Genomic DNA, 23,249 nt, shown 5'->3' with positions numbered 1-23,249 from the left:
CGTACGGACTCGGTAGAGGCGAAGGTCGAGAACAGTGCGTCCTCCGAAACACAACCCAACCAAACTGCAGTTTCTTGACACAATGCCCACTTAACCCGGAAGCCAGACACACCAATGTGTCAGAGGAAACACTGTACACCTGGCAACCGTGTCAGCGTGCACTGCGCCCGGCCCGCCACAGGAGTCACTGGTGCGCGATGGGACAAGGACATCCCTGCCAATTGTGCGCCACCCCATGGGTCTCCCGGGTTGTGGCCGACCGCGAAAGAACCTGGACTCGAACCCAGAATCTCTAGTGGCACAGGTAGCACTGCGATGCAGTGCCTTAGACCACTGTGTCACTCGGGAGTCCCGCAAGAGAGCACATTTTATACAATTGACTCACATCAACCATTCCAGACAGTGTTTCTCACTAAGGAGACACTACATTCACATTGATTTAAAGGAGAAAATTCCCTTAAAGTGCTACTGCATCTTTTTTTAGTTTTTTTTACTCCTTGTCAGTACATGGGTTACTTTAAAACTGTGTGTTACTGTCATTTCTGTATATGTGTGTAATTGTTTTGTGTGGACCCCAGTAAGAGTAGCTGGTCCTCATGTAACAGCTAATGGCGATCTAAATATAAAAATATAGTCAGTGCAAACAGACAAAAGTTAAATCACAGTCTGATTGGTTCCAACTCCGTTAAGACACAGTGTGATTGGCTGTGACTCCATCTCTCCCAGGAAGAGGAAAGTCTCTCAGGTCTCGAACCATCTGGTCAGTATTCACAGGTGGCTCTACCAGACTGGTCCAAACCATCTCGTACAGGCTTCAGGTGTGGATAAAGCCGAACTCTGTGAGCAGCGCAACCAGGAGGAAGACTGCATAGAAGAGCAGGAGGAAGATTCCATAGGCCCGGCCCAGGTGGAAACAACGCAGAGGAACTAGGATGAAGGAGAAGACCAGAGAGAGACCCAGAGAACCTGCTAGAACCCAGGTCAACAAACCCTCTGGTTCCAACTGGATGGTGTAGAGGGGTGGGGGTTAGAGCGAGAGGGGGGTGGAGAAAATAAATTAGAAACTAACCTTCTTTGGCACATTTTAACACACAAATAAAATCAAGAGGAGAGTACCAGTCCAATTCTATGCACTTCAGACAGACATTTCTCTGGTCACAACCTCTCTACAAAAATGCTTATTTCAGACAGTTACAAACAGCTTATATACAGTACCAGTCAAAAGTTTGGACACACCTACTCATTCAAGGGTTTTTCTTTATTTGTATTATTTTCTACATTGTAGAATAATAGAGAAGACATCAAAACTATGAAATAACACATGGAATCGTGTAGTAACCAAAAAAAGTGTAAAACAAATCACAATATATTTTATATTTGAGATTCTTTAAAGTAGACACACTTTGCCTTGATGACAGCTTTGCACACTCTTGGCATTCTGTCAACCAGCTTTTCAATTAACAGGTAGTGCCTTCTTAAAAGTTAGTGGAATTTCTTACTTTCCTTAAGGCATTTGAGCCAAACAGTTGTGTTGTGACAAGGTAGAGGTGGTATACAGAAGATAGCCCTATTTGGTAACACATTATGGCAAGAAAAAAATCAAATAAGCAAAGAGAAACGACAGTCCATCATTACTTTAAGACATGAAGGTCAGACAATCTGGAAAATTTCGAGAACTTTGAACGTTTCTTCAAGTGCAGTCGCAAAAACCATCAAGTGCTATGATGAAACTGGCTCTCATGAGGACAGCCACAGGAAAGGAAGATCCAGTTACCTCTGCTGCAGAGGACAAGTTCATTAGTTACCAGCCTCAGAAATTGCAGCCCAAATAAATGCTTCAGAGTTCAAGTAACAGACATATCTCAACATCAACTGTTCAGAGGAGACTGTAGACAGGTAGAAATCTGTCATTTGGTCTGATGAGTCCATATTTTCGATTTTAGGTTCGAAAGACTGTGTCTTTGAGAGACGCAGTAGGTGAACGGATGATCTACGAATGTGTGGTTCCCACCGTGAAGCATGGAGGAGGTGTGATGGTGCTTTGCTGGTGACACTGTCAGTGATTAATTTAGAATTCAAGGCACATTTAACCAGCATGGCTACCACAGCATTCTGCAGCGATACGCCATCCCATCTGGTTTGACCTTAGTGGGACTATCATTTGTTTTTTAACAGGACAATGACCCAACACACCTACAGGCTGTGTAAGGGTTATTTGACCAAGGAGAGTGATGGAGTGCTGCATCAGATGACCTGGCCTCCACAATCACCCGACCTCAACCCAATTGAAATGGTTTGGGATGAGTTGGACCGAAGAGTGAATGAAAAGCAGCCAACAACTGCTCAGCATATGTGGAAAATCCTTCTAGACTGTTGGAAAAGCATTCCAGGTGAAGCTGGTTGAGAGAATTCCAAGAGTGCAAAACTGTCATCAAGGCAAAGGGTGGATACTTTGAAGAATCTAAAATATATTTTGATTAGTTTAACACTTCTTTGGTTACTACATGATTCCATATGTGTTATTTCATAGTTTTGATGTCTTCTCTATTATTCTACAATGTAGAAAATAGTCAAATGAATGAAAAACCCTTACATGTGTAGGTGTGTCCAAACGTTTGACTGGTACTGTGTATATATACACTGAACAAGAATTTAACAAAAATAAATGCAACATGCCACAGATATTTCAAGTTTTGAGGGAGCGTGCAATTGGCATGCTGACTGCAGGAATGTCCACCAGAGCTGTTGCCAGAGACTTTAATGTTAATTTCTCTACCATAAGCCGCCTCTGTCGTTTTAGAGAATTTGGCCAACCGGCCTCAACCGCAGACCACGTGTATGGCGGTTTGCTGATGTCAACATTGTGAACAGAGTCCCCCATGGTGGGGTTATGGTATGGGCAGACAATGAACACAATTGCATTTTATTGATGGTCATTTGAATGCACAGAGATACTGTTACGAGATCCTGAGGCCCATTGTCATGCCATCACCTCATGTTCACAGGAGGTTCGTGTTACCTTAATAAATTGGGGAATGGGCTCGTGGTAATGACTGGTGCGGAATCAGTGGAATGGTATCCATTTGCTCTCTTCTGGCCATGTGCCGTTCTCCCCTCAGCAGCCTCCACTGCTCATGTTTCAGCATGATAATGCACGGCTCCATGTCCCAAGGATCTGTACACAATTCCTGGAAGCTGAAAATGTCCCAGTTCTTCCATGGCCTGCATACTCATCAGACATGTCAGCCATTGAGCATGTTTGGGATGCTCTGGATCGGTGTGTACGACAGCGTGTTCCAGTTCCTGCCAATATCCAGCAACTTCGCACAGCCATTGAATAGGAGTGGGATAACATTCCACAATCAACAGCCTGATCAACTCTATACGAAGGAGATGTGTCGTGCTGCATGAGGCGAATGGTGATCACACCAGATACTGACTGTTTTTTTTAAGGTATCTGTGACCAACAGATGCATATCTGTATTCCCAGTCATTTGAAATCCATAGATTAGGGCCTAATGAATATATTTCAATTGACTGATTTCCTCATATGAACTGTATGAACTCAAGTCAAATATTAGAAATTGTTGCATGTTGCGTTTATATGTTTGTTCATATATGAGGTGAATGGTACTGAAGCTAAGAGCAGACGTACCGTCACCACTGGCTCGTTGTTAAACATCTGTATCAGACAGCCAATGCCCACTCCAATCAGCATGTCTGAAAGGAACATGGTCAAGGGCAGAAACATGATGCACAAATGACTGCATAGACCTACACGTAGCAGACACACACACACACTCGCTTTTAACTTGCACAAACACATCCAGCAGACACACACACACTCGCTTTTAACTTGCACAAACACATCCAGCAGACACACACACACTCGCTTTTAACTTGCACAAACACATCCAGCAGGCACACACACACTCGCTTTTAACTTGCACAAACACACATCCAGCAGACACACAAAGGATACTAAAGATGATTCCCCCAAAGCAGGCTGATAATGCCATCCGTGGGTAGCCCTGGCGAGCGATGGTGATGTCAGAAAAACAATCTAGGAACCGAAACAAACAGATTCAACACTACAATAAGTAAGCAGTCTGTCTGTCTTTTGTATATTTAGTAGGTGAGTGCCCCAGTAACCGCAGTGTGTGTGTGTCTCACCCCCAATGCTATTTCCCCAGGCCAGCAGTGTGAGACCCAGTAAATTGTTGGACAGACTAAGGACCACACCGAGCATGTGCAGGATACTGACCACCTCCGAGGCCGCAGCACTGATCCACATCGCACTCACCAAAAAGCCCAGCAGAGAGAACACCTATTGAAAAAAAACACACATTATGCAAACACCACAACACCTAGCAGAAACAAAAACAGAGACAGAGTGAACGAATGAGTCCGTGTGTCTTACTAAGTGGTATGCCGGGGGCTGGTCGTTAGAAGTGGTGAGGAAGACTATGGCGGAGAGGAAGAGGCCAAAGAGCAACGTCAACGCCCAGACAGGAAACTGACCCTCGATCAGATACAAACCGTCTATAGAGAGAGAGAGAGAGAACACCAATCCAGTCAGTTAACACACTTCCTCTGGAGAGGAATAGAAATGAAGGTTCTTTGACCATACACAGGCATGCAGACTCACACTCTCCGGAGCTGAAGGTGAGCACACAAACCAGCGGCGCAGTGATAAGGTGGAGGCAGTTTAATGGTCTTCTCCAGTTCCTGTCTTCTTTGTCAGGATCCACCACTGGAACAGTCAGCAGCAGCAGCACCTCCAGTGGCATCTATGGGGGGAACTTCAGCTCAGCAACCACTCGCACTCAAACACACTGATGCTCCTGTCAAGCTCTAGCTCCGTTTCCAACCCTTGTCCATTCCCCTTAACCCTAATTCCTACAGATCTGCAAATGAAAAGTGCAAAGACACACATTCAGATCTGCAAACAGCAAATCGCACACATACATTCATGCACACACACCTTCAGTATTTTCACAGTCCTCCAGCGCCAGGTCTTCCTCCTCCAGGTCCTGCTGTCCACCGGGTTTAGAGAATTCAGCAGGATGGAACTGGTCGACTCACAGTAGGGGAGCAGGGGACGGTACTCACTGTCTATACACGCACACACACACACACTCGACTGGATTGGTTCTCGTAGCACACCCCAGAGGTATAACTTAGTGGAATGTGCACAGTGACTGTGGTTGTTACCATAGCCCTGCTGGATGCTGCCATTAGATAAAAGAGGAGCCTGGTCTGACTCAGACGTCTGTAGCTCTGCAGAGAGATACAACTGTCAGACACAGGGTGTAGGTGTGTGTATGGGTGTGTTAGTTCTGCTATACTTGTGGGGACCTAAAAATCCCCCAAAGTCCCCACAAGGTTAGTAAAACAAGGAAAATTCTCCCTCGTGGGAACATTTCCCACATCCCCATGAGGACAAAGGCTATTTTAAGCTTAGGGGTTAGGTTAGGGTTTAGGGCTACAGGTTAGGGCTACATTTAGGGTAATAATTTGGGTTTGGGCTACAGTTATGGTAAGGGTTAGGCTTAAGGGTTAGACTAAATAGGACTTTGAATGGATAATACAGTTTAGGTCCCCACGTGGATAGAAGAACATAATATGTGTGTGTGTGTGTGTGTGTGTGTGTGTGTGTGTCACCTGGTGCGTGTGTTGAGCTCTGGACGGAACTTCTAGTTGCTGAGTGTTTCTGATGACTGTAGATGTAGGCACTCACAATGACTGTTACCACATACACCACATACAGCCCCATGTACCCTACAGAGAGAAACACAGACAAACACTTATTCCACCCCAACCATCAGCGTGACTAGTCCTCCTACCTTCTGAAGTACACAAAACACAGTGTCTATGTCCGTAATATTTTGCCTGGATTCAAACTTGACAGAAACAGAGGCATGACTGATGAATGAACCAGCAATCGAGAAACGTCTGGTGTTGTTTAGCTCCCAGGGTAATGTTGAATGTGGATACCGCAACCCTCACGCAACTCTTATTCAACTCTAACCAAACTGTCTGTGTGTGTGTGTGTACCTAGTGTCTCTCCCAGTGATATAGTTCCTCTGTAGAGGATGATGAAGGTCCAGAAGACTGCAGCCATGTAGAAGATGACATCCCGCAGGAAGGGGCGGGACGCTACAGTGAAGGGTTTGACCAATGACACAGACCCGGCGACCACCGTGGTTACAAAGATACCCGCTCCTATGAACGAAGGGAGCGAGGGATTAAACTCTTGTATGTGTTTACCGAACAGTGCACCTATAGCCAGGCAGTGTGTGTGTGGATGTGTGTGTGTGCATGTACCAAACAGTGCTCCTATAGCCAGGCCAGCGGTGTGTGGACGGGAGAAGGCCACAGTGGCACTGAAGACATCTGGAGCTCCGTTACCTAGCGCCAGGAACGTCACACCCTGACAGACACATTTAGGGAAAACACTTCTGGTACTGGAGTAGAGTTTGTCCGTGAGTATGTGTGTCTGTGTGTAACAATGGTGATTATTTAAGCACATTTAAAGCAAACTGCATGAAAATGTTGTGTGTGTGTGTGTGTGTGTGTGTGTGTGTGTGTGTGTGTGTGTGTGTGTGTGTGTGTGTGTGTGTGTGTGTGTGTGTGTGTGAGAGAGAGAGAGAGGGAGAGGCCTATAGAAGGATACAGCCACGTTGTGTGTGAGTCGAAGGCTGGAGGAGATGGCTGAGAGGTTGGGACAGAAGCTGCAGAGAGAATAAACACAAAGATACACCTTCAACCAATCAATAGCTAACATAGAACACGCCCTCACAGAGTCCAAACACTGTCCAAATATTTCTGTGCTGTTTACTTTCAATCAAACAGTGCTCTGTTCATTGGTTGATACCACTGCTTCTGCTTTCACTGTTCAAACACAAAGAACATCTGCTTTGTCTGTGAAACATGTGATCAATCACATGACCAGATCACAAACGTTAAGAGGTGAACAGAAACACTGCAACTCTTATCTCCCTGAGAGGATAACAAAAGACACACACACACCTTAACCATGACACACTTATCTCCAGTGGTCAAGTGACTAGGCCCATGTGATCACGTCAACTTGAACTGCTGGAGAGAACACTGTTGTAGCTGCAGTCAGCGGAACACAATTACAAACAATACCCATCTCTTTACAGCCAGTGTACAGGTAGCGAGAGAGTGTTACAAAACTCATGTTCAGTAAAGATATGTTCGAAACAGAACATGTGAGAGAAACTTACAACTTTGACGCAGTCAGTCCGAGAACTATGAACAAGATTAACAACCAGATAATCTGTAGAGAGGTGGGGAAAGAGATTAGTTAGATTAGTTTTCTGACATGGCTGAAATATCAGTGTTTATAAAATAACTTTCATATCGACAAGCAGATATTGAGTTTCTTTCTCCCCCAAACATCACTAGTATATACTACTAGGTTTATGGGGTAAACACTATGTAAAGTGTGCAGTGTTGAGCCTATGAGGTGAATACAGTGTGGGCCTATGGGGAGTAAGTAACCCAGACTAACTCATTACTGTGAGAAGAAATCCTCAATTAAACCCTGATTCATGAGTTTTACTGCATGGCTCAGTTTGAGGAAGCTCTACTCAGAACAAGGGGAAGTGGCAGCTTCTGGTTCTATTCATGTTCATGAAACTAGCCCCGATTGAGTTTGCTTCAGATTCCTTATTTGAATGCATGTAGGTAATTCTGATTAAGAACACTTTGCTAATGACAAATGTGTATAATGCCTGTAATAACGCATGTAATAATGGTCTGTGCGCGCGCACACACACACACACACAGTGTGCTTACGCAGAGTGTGATAGTGAGGGGTGTTAGGTTGGGTGGTAGTAGACAGAAGGCCATCTTGAGGTAGTTGATGAAGCTGTCTTCCATACTACAGTCTGGAGTGGCCTTCACAAACGCACAGCGATCAGCAGCACTCAGGTTCATCACAATGTCACACTGAAAGACACACACACACAAATACTTAATTACTACATCACACTGGAAGAGAGGGGTAAGCTTTCAAATAAATACATCGTCATCAATGATCTACTGCACTGAGCAGAACACACTTGTACGGAGAAGAAAATAAAAAGTATGAAATGAATGCACTCACTACTGTAAATCGCTCTGGGTAAGCGCGTCTGCTAAATGACTAAAATATAAAATGTTAACGTAAAATATAACAATATGGTGGATGTCATTTGTTATTTCACTGCAGTGTAGATGAAGGAAATGAGAGAAGGAGTTAAAACACTCGAAAAAATAATATCAAATTGAACTTAAAGCAAAAAGGTTGCCCTCACAAACAAAGGTCACGAGTCCAGATACAACATGCGCATGCCTACTTGAATAGTTAGTCAGTTGTGCAGCTATTGCTCAACACTACTAAACGTGGCAAATCCGATCAACAAGATTTTTTTCTGAAGAAAAAATAGCAATTTCATGATGCGCCTGTCAGGAAAATTGAGTTACAAATATTGAGATTCATGGTTGAAATCTAATTAACTACCAGACTAACCTCGTCTGTGTTTCCCTGACGTAACATCGCGGAGTGTGTGTCCACCATGGTTCCCACAGAGAGCAGGTCAGCACCGTCGGCGGATCGGTCTGGAGACGGAACTATCCCGGTACCAGAATCACCGGAGCCCAAGACATGGCGACAGTGACACCACAACAGCAGCAACGCGGATATAAAAACAACCCGAGATGTCATATTTTACTCCGTCCAGGAAATGCATCCATTCCGATTCCTTGCCACATCAGACTGGTGGGAGGTGGGTTTGGTGGTTCGGATTAGACCTGAGAATAGAATACTGGAGAATTGAAAGTGTTCCTTGTTGCTGTAAACTAAATGCTGCAGTGACAGATTGAAGGCACCCTGATCAGCAATAATTCATAACCGAGCTTGCTTGATCAACCCTTTGTGACAGCCAACTCTTTATGTTGTAGGCTACTCGCTACAAATAAGCGCGGAAAGCTCGTTTTCTTCTAGTTGTTGACATTATGCCAGTTCCAGTTTTCAGAACCGTCCGTGAACAATATGTACCAAAACGTCTGACTCGCGGACGCTCCTCCAAGGCTACGTCATCAGGCTAAACTCTGAATTTAAACCCATCCCACTATTTTAATGAGGAGCCATCCAGACAGACTCCTTCGGGTGCGTGTGTGTGTGAAGGGGCGGACTTAGTGATTTGGAGGCCCCAGGTAGAGGCCAGTGAGACACCCACCCATTTAAAGCAATCATGGCTACTGAATGAAGAGCTGTTCAGAGCCAGGTCTTTTTTTTGGTGAACAAAGCAGAATGAAAATGCTAACTGAAATGACCGCACTTGTAAAGGTCTTTGCATCACCACATAGAACAGGGGTGGGTCTCGTATGGCTCAATTGGGGTGAGTCCCCTGTGGATCAGTTGGTAGAGCATGGCACTTGTAATGTCAGGGTTGTGGGTTTAGTTCCCACAGGGGACCAGTATGGGAGAAAGTACAAAAAGGCATTCACTCACTACTGAAAATTGCCCTAGATAAGTGCATCTGCTAAAGTGTAAAAAAAAAGAATATATGTAATTTCGTCTTGAGGGCCACATTGGCATTTTAAAACTAAATGAAGGGCTGCACAGATTTCTTATTCATAAGTCATTTGCGAGCCAGAAAAAGCTCAGTTGTTTTAAAATATATAGCCTTGTCCTAGGTTCATTATAATTTCTAGCTTGCATCTTTTCTATCCGTTTTTACACTTTCAAGTTAGGAATTCTGGGCCAATACAGGCCTATATCTGATATTGTCTTTGAAATATCGACCAATACTGATATATTATTTCATTTTATGAACTTTTCAACCATTCTAGCACAGATACAAACTGCAACCAAGTTTCTATGTTCATAAGGCTAATAAGATATTTCAAATGACTTGAATATGGGAAAGGTGTAATTCTTTATATTTGCATCAGAAAGGTATTGGAAAGTTTGGGAAAACATCAGGGAGATCATTAGGTGATCATTGTGTGTAGAAAAAAAGTTCTGCATTGTTTTCAATTGCGGTTTTGTCATAGCTTTCAGGCATGGGGTAATAACAAATAGACCCAACTGTTCAAAAACTAGAGACAAATTAGATCGGTTTGTTATAATAGCGCACATCGGTGATGACTCACGAGCGGAGGAGGGCCTTAAGCAGAGGAGGAAGATAACAAAAATAATTAATTATTAAACAAAATGATGCCCAGTTCACGAGGCCCCCTTGTGTTATGAGGCCCCAGGCAATTGCATTAGTTGCCTAATGGTAGTGTAAGTCCGACACCGTGTGTGGTCCCTGGTTCGAATCCAGGCTGTATCACATCTGGCCGTGATTGGGAGTCCCATCGGGTGGCGCACAATTGGCCCAGCGTTGTCCAGGTTTGGCCGGGGTAGGCCGTCATTGTAAATAAGAATTTGTTCTTAACTGACTTGCCTAGTTAAAAAAGGTTTAATAAATAAAAAAATACATGAAATTGTCATTGTTATTCTCCATCAAATATACAACAACCTCCCCCTTCCTACATAAATGGCATCTCCTTGAGAACGGCAACATTGCCTGCCCTCAGCCTGCCAACACCCCCTCAGTCTCTGGTTGACTTTTCGTAGACCGGCTCAGTGTCCAGGGGCAAAGTCTCAGTGTTGTAGCATCCTATGGCCGCCTTACTGACCACAAGTCCTGCTCACACCCCCTGCAGCACACGCACACACAGTCACAGATACACACACGCACAGATTACAAATATGAAGTAACTGTAATCAGCCCAGATTGTAATTAGATTAAAGTTACATTCTTAAACAGTTGATTACATTTGGGATGACTTAATCTAATATAAAGAGGAAGAACTGATATATCTTTGTCAGCATTCCTGTCATTTAGCTCACTCTCAAATCTTCTCACATGCTCTCTAAGATGCTATTGTTCTGCTGATAGCCCATTAAGTATGGATGGCTTCTTTTGTATTCAAACTGGTTGAATGAAAAGGTAAGGCTTCCAAAACATTTACCCCTGGCCTTCTGGTATTCCACAGAGTTCCTGCTTGCTGCTTTGTAGCAGTACACTTTCACTCTCTTCTTTGTGTGCTCCATAGTAAAAAAAAAAAAAAAAAAAGAAGAAATGCTTTCTGATTGCACAATAAAAAAAACTAAATGCAATCAGGGGAAAACCACAGTCACATTATGTTAAACATTCCCAAAGCACACACATCCCTGGGTTGCTCGTATTTTCAGTTTGCTGCAACTAGCTACTGGAATGAGCTGCAACAAACACTCAAACTGAACAGTTTTATCTGAATCTCTTCATTGAAAGACTCAATCATGGACACTTTCTGACAGTTGTGGCTGCTTTGCGTGATGTATTGTTGTCTCTACCATCCTGCCCTTTGTGCTGTTGTCTGTGCCCAATAATGTTTGTACCATGTTTTGTGCTTCTACCATGTTGTGCTGCTGCCATGTTGTGTTGCTACCCTGTTATTGTCATGTTGCTACCATGCTGTGTTGTCATGTGTTGCTGCCTTGCTATGTTGATGTCATAGGTCTCTCTTTATGTAGTGTTGTGTTGTCTCTATTGTCATGATGTGTGTTTTGTCCTATATTTTTTAATTTGATTTATTTTTTAAATCCCAGCCCCCGTCCCCGCAGGAGGCCTTTTGCCTTTTGGTAGGCCGTCATTGTAAATAAGAATTTGTTCTTAACTGACTTGCCTAGTTAAATAAAGGTTCAATAAAAAATAAAAAACACTGTCTTGAAACCACTATTTTACTGTAGAAGAGAAGAGGGTCTTTCTGTAGGTCTGAATTTTATTTATCAACAAATATTGAACAAAAGGCACTCAAATCAGGATTTCAATTCAAGGTGGGTGCATAGGACTTTAAATGTACTGATATTAATTACACGGCAAACTATCAGTAGCCTAAATATTAGAAATGAAAGTAATCCAATAGTAGATCCAATATCAGATTACGTTACTCATTTTGAGTAAATTATTACTTTACAGATTATTTTTCATGTAACTACAATAATCGGTAACGGATTACATTTTTCAAGTAATCTGCCAAACACTGCACACACGCAGTTACTGCTAGAACTATTAGCCTACAAGAAGTAAGGACGAGGGACTAGTGAGGACAGGTAGTGGGGAATTATGTGTATTTACATTTGAGTAATTTAGCAGATGCTTATATCCAGAGTGACTTACGGTTAGTGCATTCATCTTAAGATAGCTAGATGGAACAACCACATATCACGGTCCCAGTAAGTACACTTTTCCTCAATTTAGTAGCTATCAGCAAAGTCAGAGCTAGAAGGTGGGGGGGCAGGGGGGTCAAGTGCAAGTGCTGGTTCAGGAAAGTTTTTGTTTTGTTTACCGGAGAGCAGCATAGATGTCAGAGTGAGAAGCTCCCTCCCATGAGGCATGGTCAATGAGCAGAGGACCTGAAACACACACAGCAGGAGTCACAATACATCCTCAGGGCAAGCTAACTGTGACAATGGTTAAGCCAGGTGATGGGCTATAAGTGCTACTCCTGTCATGCCAATGCACAGAAATGATCATGAAATGATCTCTGCTGTGTGTATAGTACCCATATAGATGCGTGCCAGGCTGTGTGGCCAGCTCCAGGTAGCCAGGTGGTTTGAGAGCTGAGGCCTGCAGGAACTCTCTCAGACCAGAGAAGGTGTGGTCTACTGATCTCACAGACAGGGAGGCTGCTGCCAGTAAGATCTGGGGGGGTAGTTAGATGGAAAATGTCAGAATTTGTTTAGCAATTATATCAACAGAGGTTGTAATGGCCTTTATAATTGTATTAATAGTAATAGTCTTTCCTGGCTACCATTCATTGTTGGTTCAAGGAAGACGATATAAGACAAAGGCTGCGGAAACTAACTTAGTTATCCAAAATCTGATCTCAACGGTCATAGTCAGTTAACAACTAATCTCAGTAAAAAATGTATTTTAGATGGCTCTGAATGACTCTCTATCCCTTTAAGGGTCCCTAACCTGGATGTATGTGACATAGGCCTGCAGTACGAGGCCTGAGCTCCGAGAGACGCAGCGGAGAACATCCAGAGACAGAATATTAGTGGTCCCCTCCCAGATACTCAACACCTAGAGAGAGCGAGAGAGAAGGTACTGTTACACTAAAATTAACTATTGCCATTCAATTGTTGTTGTTGAGTAACAAAGAGTGAGAGTAGGAAACTACTTCATCCATTAACAGCAACATATTTACTCCATAACGTAAAACAGTAAGTCTGCCTTCAGACAGACAGATGTGTGTCATGTGACCACCTACCTGAGCATCTCTGAGCATTGCAGGTAGTCCTGTGTCCTCGATGTAGCCCTGCCCCCCCGAAACTCTCCAGCCCCTCGGAAATCACGCAACCGCCTGAGACACACAGGGGTGGTACACACACACACCATCTGTCAGTCTATATTTTATTGAGTGTAGGATGGGGCAATCACTCCATCACCTCACACACATCCCTACTGCCTTTATTCAATGACTAAATACACACACCCCAGTCTTCAACTGCCATCTGCCAGTGTAATCCTATGTCTATGTAACGTTCTCTGGTGTAATGTTATTGGTTACCTGTTTGTCGAGTGTGTGCGTATGTGTGTACCTGTTTGCCAGTGTAGAGTGTGGCTATAGGTGTGAGCCGGCAAAGGAGGTGAGTCTCCAGCTGGAAGGCATGGCATGTCTCCTCTCGGCCAATCAGACGACAGACCTCCATCACCAGCAGGTATGCTCCTCGAGTCTCCTCCTATAGGAGGAAGGAATTAAAGGGAGGGATTGAGCGGGGATAAAGAGAAAAAGAGAGGTGTGTGAAGACAAGGTGAAGACAAATGTGTAGGTTTCAGGGGTTATAGTAGGATTTTCTAAGATGGTAGAAATGTATTGTCAACTGACCTCCATCCTAGTGAGAGTCTGCATAGGGAGGGGGTGGTCTCACAGGAGCTTTCCAAAGGCAGAGCTTTCCAAAGGCCATCTTGTGTGGCGTAGTCACAAGCCAGCTGGAGTACCCTGCACACACACACACCTGATCATCAGTACCGCAGTTGGCAGTAGTGATTAGATGTCATACCTCCTCATACCTGCCACAGCAGACACGCTTTTATGGATACGAGTCACAGTCAGCATGTTGGCTATAGACGCCACACCTCACCCTTCTTCTGACAGCTGAGAAAGAGAGGGAAGAATGTTAGCCTGTGTGTGTGTGTGTGTGTGTGTGTGTGTGTGTGCGTGCGTGCGTGCGTGCGTGCGTGCGTGCGTGCGTGCGTGCGTGCGTGCGTGCGTGCGTGCGTGCGTGCGAGTGAATCCGACCCTGTGTGCAGGCAGTCCATCCAGCAGCACCTCAGCGGTGGGCATCGGTCTGGTTCCAAGTTTGTCCTTCAGTCTCTGGACCTCGATGCCCTGAACCATCCCCTCCTCATCATGCACTGCAGCACAGAACAGAGATAGACCTCTACAGCCCTGAGACACTCACCAGTTAGGAGAAGAAAGATAGACATGTGAGGGGGAGAGGATTTGAGGTGTCGGGATGAGAAGGTGAAGGGTTCTTATGTAGCATGCTGTTTTGTGTAGGTGGAAGGAATAACGGGGCATTATCTTTGACGATGATTGTTAAATTGTAAAAAATGTGGTACGGTGTGGTCTGTCCGTCTCTGTCTGTAACTCTGGCCAGTGTTAGTCATGTCTGCATCTGTAGCCGAGGTGCACCACTTGAAACGTGACACTGTATGTACCATCACTCTGGGGCAAGACTACAGTCTCTGTACCACAGCCTACACACACACACACACACACATCATTATCATCAGTAGGCAGGTAACCCATCATAATCTACTAGAGTGTATGTAACTACAAAGAATACAGACACACTGACCCACGTCAGATCCTCCCCTGCATTCAGTCATCCATGGTCCAGACGTCCAGACGTTCTCAGTGTCACAAGAGGTCAGATGGCTGAAGGCCTCAGCTACTGGCCAGGAAACACCAAGAGACTACATGCACAAGCGTGCGCGCACACACAAGCTTATGAATCACAATATCACAACCAAATCAATCGCATCACCTATTCCAACATGAGTGTAACGGAAGGTTGAAAGGGGGGTGAGTGTAACGGATGTGAAATGGCTAGCTAGTTAGCGGGTACGCGCTAGTAGCATTTCAATCAGTTACGTCACTTGCTCTGAGACTTAAGTAGTGTTGCCCCTTGCTCTGCAAGGGCCGCGGCTTTTGTGGAGCGATGGGTAACGACGCTTCGTGGGTGTCAGTTGTTGATGTGTGCAGAGGGTCCCTGGTTCGCGCCCGTGTCGGGGCGAGGGGACGGTTTAAAGTTATACTGTTACATGAGCAGTAATAATCAGTTCCATTAAAGTAAATTCAGACAGACAGACAAAAAGATAGACAGACACACACACTTGTATAACCTTGGCAGCTCCATCAGTCATAGCCAGAGGACAGGCGTAGAGACCAGAGGAGGGAGAGTACAGGTACAGCTTACACATCTGGTATACACGACTGGAACAACATCATCATTAGTGTATGAATATGTAACTCTCTATGCATGAAATTTTCATAATGCCATGCCACAAAATTCCAATGAGTAGCTTCTGAAATTACTGTCACTGTTACTGTTTTTATATTCTCTGTGTTGGTGACCATCAAGTGAATTTATGCACAGGGCAGAATTTCTTAATCCTTGTCCTGAGGACCCAAAGGGGTACACATGTTTGTTTTTGTCCTAGGATTGCACACCTGATTCCATAAAGGTTTGATGATGAGTTGATAAGTGGAATCAGGTGTGTAGTGCTAGGACAAAAACCTAAATGTTGCCCTCTTGGGGTCCCCAGGACAGGTTTGGGAAAAGCTGGGTTAATAGGTGTGGTTTCAGTGTGTGTAAGGGTCAGGTGTCTCCCACCGCCACTCCACATAGGTCCTCTCGTATCTGATGGCGACCAGCCCCTCCTGTGCTGATAGGTTCTTCATGTGTAGCCAGGCGGGGGAGGTGACGATGCGTTCGACATGGCAACCCCAGGGATCATTGGTCACCAACCAACCTCTCACTCACGACCCCACCCATCTACCTCACGCACCAACTGCTCCCCAAACACACACAGGTCTGAATACACCGTCTGGGAACACACCACCATCACATTAGTGACTAACAGATAAAGCATCATCATAATTTTTTATCCATTCTTAAACATTAGTATGGGATACACACACACACCTCACTGGGAAGGTGTCTCCTCAGGTATCCCTGTAGCAGAGCGTCCTCCAGGAAGGGGTTCTTCAGCACTGGTCTCTCCTGGAAGAACCCTCCTATCTAGGCCCGGGAGAACTCTGGCTGCCCCTCTGCTCCGGTGACATCTTGGGGTGACCAAGCCAGGCCCCGCTGAACCACGCTTGCAGAACTGCTGCTTGACAGCGGTGAAACATTCTAATACACAGCCGGTAAAAGCAACTGGTGACCTGTCGGTGCAGCACTGGGATCGAAGCCATGGTCCAGGAGCTCAGACGTCACTGGCCTGAATATGATAAGTAAACGGATTTTTTCAAAACCAGCAGCTGCATTTCTTTAGTTAAATTTAAAGGCATACTCCTTGATTTGAAAAATAACAAAACGGTAGCCCTTGCACTTGGTTTGCTATAAAGCTAGTTAGAGAAACGACACTCAAGTTTATGGATCTATGCAAGAATGATCGACATTTATAAGAATCAATGAATATTACATATATGATTATTTAAATTATCAAAAACGGCTGTAAATATCACAGTGGGACGTTAATAAGAAATCTTATGGATGTGCAGTAGTAGGAAACCTTAATGATTTGCAGTAGGAAATCTTAATGCAAAAAAATGAATTTATGTAACAGTCAACGCCTTTCATATGGTCAAACAACTTCAACATTGAGTTTAGTAATGGGCCTAATATGCAAAGAAAAAAACCAACATAAAACATTATGCAATGCCAACATTTGTGAATCAAAAGTGTCAAAGTTCAGGCACTGTAGCGACAGAGCAATCTCTATGCTTCACGTTAGTCTGGCACTGGTTGTCAAAGAGTAACGTTTACAAATATCTGGTTTGGAAAGCTTAAATGAAAACGCATGTGCTTTAATCAACAATAACTTCTAGAATGTTGTTTTGTTTACTCACCTAGTTCCGACTTCCAAATCCCCAGACTTCGTCTTCAAAATAAAAGTCAAGAGTAAACTCTGGCGTTAACATAAAAATCTATATCGACCTTCAAAGTAAACGACTGGAACATCTGACTAGACACCAGCTTTGTCCTGACTACTTTTGGTCATAAAATACACATAGCTTATACAATTAAATAACAGTGACGGTCTACCCTAGTAAAGAGCTAGATCTCTCAGATGAAAATCAACATGTGACACAGGATACCTATGACTTCTAGACGTTGTGTGGCTTGATGAATAACCATGCAGGTGGTGCACAGGCCCGGTGTAATGCAGGGGCTTACCGGGGCTGGAGCCCCTGGGTGACCCAAGACGCAGCAACAAAAAAACATATTCAGTACCAGTCAAAAGCATTGGTGGAAAAAGTAATCAATTGTCATACTTGAGTAAAAGTAAAGACATCTTAATAGAAAATGACAAGTAAAAGTAAAAGTCACCCAGTAAAATACTACTTGAGTAAAAGTCTAAACGTATTTGGTATAAAATATACTTAAGTATCTAAAGTAAATGGAATTGCTCAAATGTACTTAAGTATCAAAAGTAAAAGTACAAGTATAAACCATTTAAAATTCCTTATATTAAGCAAACCAGACATCACGATTTAATTTTTTCAATTTATTGGCAGATAGCCAGGGGCACACTCCAGCATGCAGACATAATTTACAAACTAAGCATTTGTGTTTAGTGAGTCCGCCAGATCAGGGATGTTCTCTTGATAAGTGTGTGAATTGGACCATTTTCCTGTCAAAATGTAACGAAATTGGAAAATGTATGGAGTAAAAATAACATTATTTTCTTTAAGAATGTAGTGAAGTAAAAGTAAAAGTTAGCAAAAATCTAAATAGGAAAGTAAAGTACAGATACCCCAAAAAACAACTTAAGTAGTACTTTAAAGTATTTTTACTTAAGTACTTTACACCACTGATCAAAAGTTTGGACACCTACTAATTCAATGATTTTTCTTTATTTTTGCTGTTTTCTACATTGTAGAATAATAGTGAAGACATCAAAACTATGAAATAACACATATGGAATCATGTATTAACCAAAAAAGTGTTAAAAAAATGTGAATATTTGTTTATATTTGGGATTCTTCAAAGTAACCACCCTTTGCCTTGATGACAGCTTTGCACACTCTTGGCATTCTCTCAACCAGCTACACCTGGAATGCTTTTCCAACAGTCTTGAAGGAGTTCCCACATATGCTGAGCACTTGTAGACATTGTTAATGTTGTAAATGACTATTGTAGCTGGAAACGGCTGATTGGTAACGGAATATCTACATAGGCGTACAGAGGCCCATTATCAGCAACCATCACTCCTGTGTTCCAATGGCACATTGTGTTAGCTCATCCAAGTTTATAATTTTAAAAGGTATGTTGGAAAAATTGCAAGATTATGTTATACTTTTATTGCATCAAATGGTTGTTTTATGCAACAGAATAGAGTATTCCTAACTATTGTGTGTGTGTTCTACTGAGGATAGGCCTCTGGGAGATAACAGGAGATTTACGATGTCTTTTGGGTGATAAAACCTAAAGAGCATTACAGAGCATGAGTTAATGTTTCTGTTCTATACCGTACCAGGGAGAGATGGTTCCAGTTTGGAGTCAGAGGGCCAGACACTGGTCTCTATACAATGAAAACTGTTGACACAGCAGATACTGTCTGCTATGTATTATAGGTATCTTTCATACAATTCTTAACCTTGTGACCCATTCTATATATCTGTTGTTCGTCATGTTGGTTGAAAGGGGTGTATCTTAGCTATAAAAGACCTTTGTACTTTTGTCTCTGGGCTCTCAACAAATCATCTGAGCGTGATTCGTCGACCAGCCATCATTATCGTAGAGCACTCAATCGATTCACTTTATATGTGTGCGTTGTATTGACCTGCTCCCTTATTAATAAGTGATTAAAGATTTTGTTTAAGTATAACTCTGACTTGTGTGATAAGTTTGTCTCTCCTCATTTGATAGTAAAGAAATTAACCACCACAAAGGCTAATTGATCATAAGTCCCTTTAGCAAGTATGTTAGCACAGCTGAAAACTGTTGTTCTGATTAAAGAAGCAATAAAAATGGACTTCTTTAGACTAGTTGAGTATCTGGAGCATCAGCATTTGTGGGTTCGATTACAGGCTCAAAATGGCCAGAAACAAATAACTTCCTTCTGAAACTCATGTCTATTCAAGTTCTGAGACATTAAGGCTATTCCATGTGAGAAATTACCAAGAAACTGAAGATCACGTACAACTCCGTGTACTACTCCCTTCACAGAACAGCGCAAACTGGCTCTAACCAGAATAGAAAGAGTGGGAGGCCCCGGTGCACAACTGAGCAAGAGGACAAGTACATTAGAGTGTCTAGTTTGAGAAGCAGACGCCTCACAAGTCCTCAACTGGCAGTTTCATTAAATAGTCATTATGAGATTCGAAATTGAGCTCAGGTGCATCTTGTTTCCATTCATCATCCTTGAGATGTTTCTACAACTTGATTGGATTCCACCTGTGGTAAATTCAATTGATCGGACATGATTTGGAAAGGCACACCTGTGTACATCATATAAAGGTCCCACAGCTGACAGTGCATGTCAGAGCATAAACCAAGCCATGAAGTCGAAGGAATTGTCTGCAGAGCTCCGAAACAGGATTGTGACGAGACACAGATCTGGGTAAGTGTACCACTTTTTTTTTTTAAGCATTGAAGGTCCCCAAGAACACAGTGGTCTCCATCATTCTTAAATGGAAGAAGTGTGTAACCACAAAGACTCTTCCTAGAGCTGGCCGTCTGGACAAACTGAGCAATCAAGGGAGAAGGGCCTTGGTCAGGGAGGTGACAAAGAACCCAATGGTCACTCTGACAGAGCTCCAGAGTTCCTCTGTGGAGATGGGACAACCATCTCTGGAACACTCCACCAATCAGACCTTTATGGTAGAGTCTAGACGGAAGCCACTTCTCAGTAAAAGGCACATAACAGGCCGCTTGGAATTGCCATACAGCACCTAAAGGACTCTGGTCTGATGAAACCAAGATTGAACTCGTTGGCCTGAATGCCAACCTTCACGTCTGGAGGAAACCTTGCACAGTGAAGCATGGTGGTGGTAGCATCATGCTGTGGGGATGTTTTTCAGCAGCAGGGACTAGTCAGGATCAAGGGAAAGATGAACAGAGCAAAGTACAGAGATCCTTCATGAAAACCTACTCCAGTGCGCTCAGGATAGCTGTGCAGCGACGCTCCCCATCCAACCTGACAGAGCTTGAGAGGATCTGCAGAGGATTGGAGAAACTCCCCAAATACAGGTGTGCCAAGCTTGTAGCATCATACCAAAAAAACCTTGAGGCTGTAATCGCCACCAAAGGTCCTTCAAAGTACTGCGTAAAGGGTCTGAATACTTGCCGCCGGCGTAGCCTAGTGGTTAGAGCATTGGACTAGTAACCGAAAGGTTGCAAGATCTAATCCCCGAGCTGACAAGGTACAAAATCTGTCGTTCTGCCCCTGAACAAGGCAGTTAACCCACTGTTCCTAGGCCGTCATTGAAAATAAGAATTTGTTCTTAACTGATTTGCCTAGTTAAATAAAGGGCAAATAAAAATATATATAAATGTTATTTTTTATACATATACAAACATATCTAAAATCCGGTTTTTGATGTGTTATCATGGAGTATTGTGTGTAGATTGATTAGGGAAAAAAACGATTTAATCCATTTTAGAATTAGGCTGTAACGTAACAAAATGTGGAAAAAGTCAAAGGGTCTGAATACCTTCCGAATAAACTGTTTACTTTGTATCCCTTGTTTCCTTTATTTTGTCAGTTACCGGTATGCCTAGAGTCAGGAAGGCCGCCGTTTGGGCAGTATGCCTGCCAAATATAGCCTACAGCTTGTTGCATCATGGCCAGGAAAAAGGCACAGTTTGGAAAGCAAATGCCTACTGCTGGAAAAAGAAGACTAATATGCTTGTAGAACCAATAGAAAAAAATCAAAAGCCCCAGGGCCTATGATTTCTTAATCCAGCGGTGCAGTTGTCTGGGAACCCAATTTATTGTTTCTCCATAGACAGACAAATAAAAAAAGAGTACACACACCAGACAAAATAACATACACCTATTTAATAAAATGTTTTCTTGACATGTTAAAAATACCCATTAGAAGAAACATGACCACTGAATAATATGAACAGAGAACTTTAGATAACTATAAACTCAATCACCTTTGAGACCAAAATGAAAACAGTGAACTGTCATGTCACAATGGCAAGAGGAAACAATAGGGACATAGTTGTATTGAGACGTAACAGATAATCGTACTGATAAAACCCAGTAAGTACTTCAGTCTCCAGGGCGTTGGGATGACCAAACACCCTCAATAGTCTGGCTGGTAAACCCGATGGCTACACTGTCAGAACAGGATGCATGTTGACGTTTAGTGTCATGAAACTTGCCCTTGAGGCATAACTGAAAGATTTCTGCTAGATGGGCCAGCTGGAAAGTCAAAATGGTCTAGATTGTAAAAATTCATGAAAACAAAAATTTGCCTTTTGGTTTTAATTTAAGGTTAGGAGTAAAATCAGATTTTATGACTTGGTGGCTGTGCCAGCTAGTGACCACTCTACAGAGCTGCCCTCCAGAACAAGATTCATGGTCAAACACGCTAACAAGATAGGGTGTGAGAGAGAGGAGGCTAGGGTGGGAGAGAGAGGCTAGGGGGGAGAGGTGGTTGAAAGCAGCTAGGCAACACTGATTTGTTTTTTCAACACTGGGTTAAACATAACGCTTTAACACAGGGTAGAAATGGCTTGACCATCTGATGGCAACTTACATTAAATCTGGCACTCAACAGGACTGGATTTGTATCGGACTGTGACTGGTGGTAAAGGGGTTATGGGTCAGGACGCTATTATGGGTTTATGATTCATGTAATTTCTCTCCACCTGATCACAGATCAATATGGAGAATACATATGAATCTTAACTGCTCCATAGATTAGGTTACCATCAGACCCTCTTCTGAAATCACAGAATCGCCTGTCATCTACATCACAGGAACTTTGATCGGCGACGCTTGGTGCCGTACTCGGACTGGCGTGCGTATGTATGCGTGTACGCGGCACAAGATCAGAACACAGCAACAGAGCAGAATCTGATCCCCACCTACAGATTGAGAAGAGTTCAGTTCTGCAGTCAATCAGGACTGGTTGGTGTAACATACAGTAGCTTAACAGAGTTTGTATATAACATAATAGATTGTTGATATAAAAGGACTAAAGAGAGACGTCCGTTACGTGCTAATCTCAGAATGGACCATCCAAAACCAAAGCATGCTAATGTTAAATAAACAAGAACAGACAGAGAAACAGAAAACCATACTGCAGTTTTATAAAAACAAACTTGGGGACCAAATGGCAACAGCAGCAGGTCAGGCAGCAGCTGCCTCTCCTCTCCATCTGCAGAGCGGGGCGGGCAGGCCTCGTGGAGGGTTATGGGTAAAGAGCATCTGTAGAGGATCTACAGAGCTACAGTACTTTGGGAAGTACAGGCGGACCAAGGTTCTGAGAGCAAGACAGGGTTCCGAGAGCATGTCTGTCTCCTCACTAGTCCCCCTTGGTCAGCAGGTCTTCTATGTAGGCATCCAGTTCGTCATCTGTGTTTATGTCAATGTCCTGCAGGAGGGAAGGAGCGACATTCCATTTCAGTTTGTCCGTGTGTGTGAGTGCGTGCATGCGGGTTCTCATCTTCTCTGTAGCTAAGCTTCGATTTTGGTGTATGTCTTACCTCCTGTACTTTCTGCAGCAGTTGTACGATGTTGGTTCGTAGTTTCTGTAGCTTCTCGTCTGCCTCCCTGAGTTTGGTCTCAGCGCTGGTACTCTTCTCCTCCACAGCTTTGGCTCTGGCGTCAGCTCTGCTCTGGTACGAGTTACACAGAGACTGGAGACCCAGCTCATACTGCTGGAAATACTCCTTCTGCAGACGCATGCATACACACGGTCAGATAGATATATACACTACC

General features: G+C 43.5%; 2 protein-coding genes, 1 long non-coding RNA gene and 1 pseudogene across 8 annotated transcripts in view; all 4 read right to left on the bottom strand.

The window, feature by feature from the left end:
* Nucleotides 1–434: 434 nt before the first annotated feature.
* LOC120027976 (mitochondrial sodium/calcium exchanger protein-like) lies at nucleotides 435–9,110 on the bottom strand. Of its 4 annotated transcripts, XM_038973196.1 has the most exons (15): nucleotides 8,543–9,106; nucleotides 7,828–7,980; nucleotides 7,254–7,306; nucleotides 6,677–6,734; nucleotides 6,328–6,433; nucleotides 6,058–6,225; nucleotides 5,665–5,781; nucleotides 5,215–5,280; nucleotides 4,985–5,115; nucleotides 4,649–4,790; nucleotides 4,421–4,542; nucleotides 4,174–4,327; nucleotides 3,983–4,063; nucleotides 3,656–3,720; nucleotides 435–1,003 (listed from the first exon to the last, which is right to left on the bottom strand). In XM_038973196.1, the coding sequence occupies exons 1-15, from the start codon at nucleotides 8,735–8,737 to the stop codon at nucleotides 815–817; spliced, it is 1,800 nt and encodes a 599-aa protein (XP_038829124.1). In that variant the 5' UTR covers nucleotides 8,738–9,106; the 3' UTR covers nucleotides 435–814. The 4 variants fall into 4 exon arrangements, 3 of the variants coding, with proteins under 3 accessions (XP_038829124.1, XP_038829041.1, XP_038829200.1); XM_038973113.1 differs by having other exon boundaries at nucleotides 4,985–5,280; nucleotides 8,543–9,107; XM_038973272.1 differs by lacking the exon at nucleotides 5,215–5,280 and having other exon boundaries at nucleotides 8,543–9,107.
* Nucleotides 9,111–9,856: 746 nt separating this feature from the next.
* LOC120051332 lies at nucleotides 9,857–14,454 on the bottom strand (annotated as a pseudogene).
* An 835-nt stretch (nucleotides 14,455–15,289) lies between these two features.
* Nucleotides 15,290–17,468, bottom strand: LOC120028178. The gene is made up of 3 exons (XR_005473410.1): nucleotides 17,197–17,468; nucleotides 16,268–16,565; nucleotides 15,290–16,169 (listed from the first exon to the last, which is right to left on the bottom strand). It is a non-coding gene; the product is annotated as an uncharacterized LOC120028178 (long non-coding RNA).
* A 3,801-nt stretch (nucleotides 17,469–21,269) lies between these two features.
* Nucleotides 21,270–23,249, bottom strand: part of LOC120027782 (ATPase MORC2-like) — a 31,270-nt gene continuing 29,290 nt past the window's right edge. For all 3 annotated transcript variants that reach the window (XM_038973001.1, XM_038972926.1, XM_038972847.1), the window contains exons 26-27: nucleotides 23,015–23,203; nucleotides 21,270–22,902 (exon numbers count right to left, since the gene is read on the bottom strand). In XM_038973001.1, coding sequence (XP_038828929.1) covers nucleotides 22,834–22,902; nucleotides 23,015–23,203 — 258 coding nt within the window. In that variant the 3' untranslated portion in view covers nucleotides 21,270–22,833. The remainder of the gene's footprint in view (nucleotides 22,903–23,014; nucleotides 23,204–23,249) is intronic.

This window comes from Salvelinus namaycush, chromosome 1 (genome assembly GCF_016432855.1).
Source record: "Salvelinus namaycush isolate Seneca chromosome 1, SaNama_1.0, whole genome shotgun sequence".
Classification (NCBI taxonomy): Eukaryota; Metazoa; Chordata; class Actinopteri; order Salmoniformes; family Salmonidae; genus Salvelinus; species Salvelinus namaycush.
Note: the sequence above shows the minus strand (reverse complement) of the source record. Positions and strands in the feature narration are given on the sequence as shown.

What these genes read in the sequence shown, in the direction of transcription:
- LOC120027976 (XM_038973113.1), bottom strand. Translation starts at nt 8,737, where the DNA reads ATGACATCTCGGGTTGTTTTTATATCCGCGTTGCTGCTGTTGTGGTGT. An exon ending in CACCTTCAGCTCCGGAGAGT is followed by an intron (nt 4,543 to 4,648) that starts GTGAGTCTGCAT and finishes CTCTCTCTATAG; the next exon opens with ACGGTTTGTATCTGATCGAG. An exon ending in CTGGGGAAATAGCATTGGGG is followed by an intron (nt 4,064 to 4,173) that starts GTGAGACACACA and finishes TTCGGTTCCTAG; the next exon opens with ATTGTTTTTCTGACATCACC.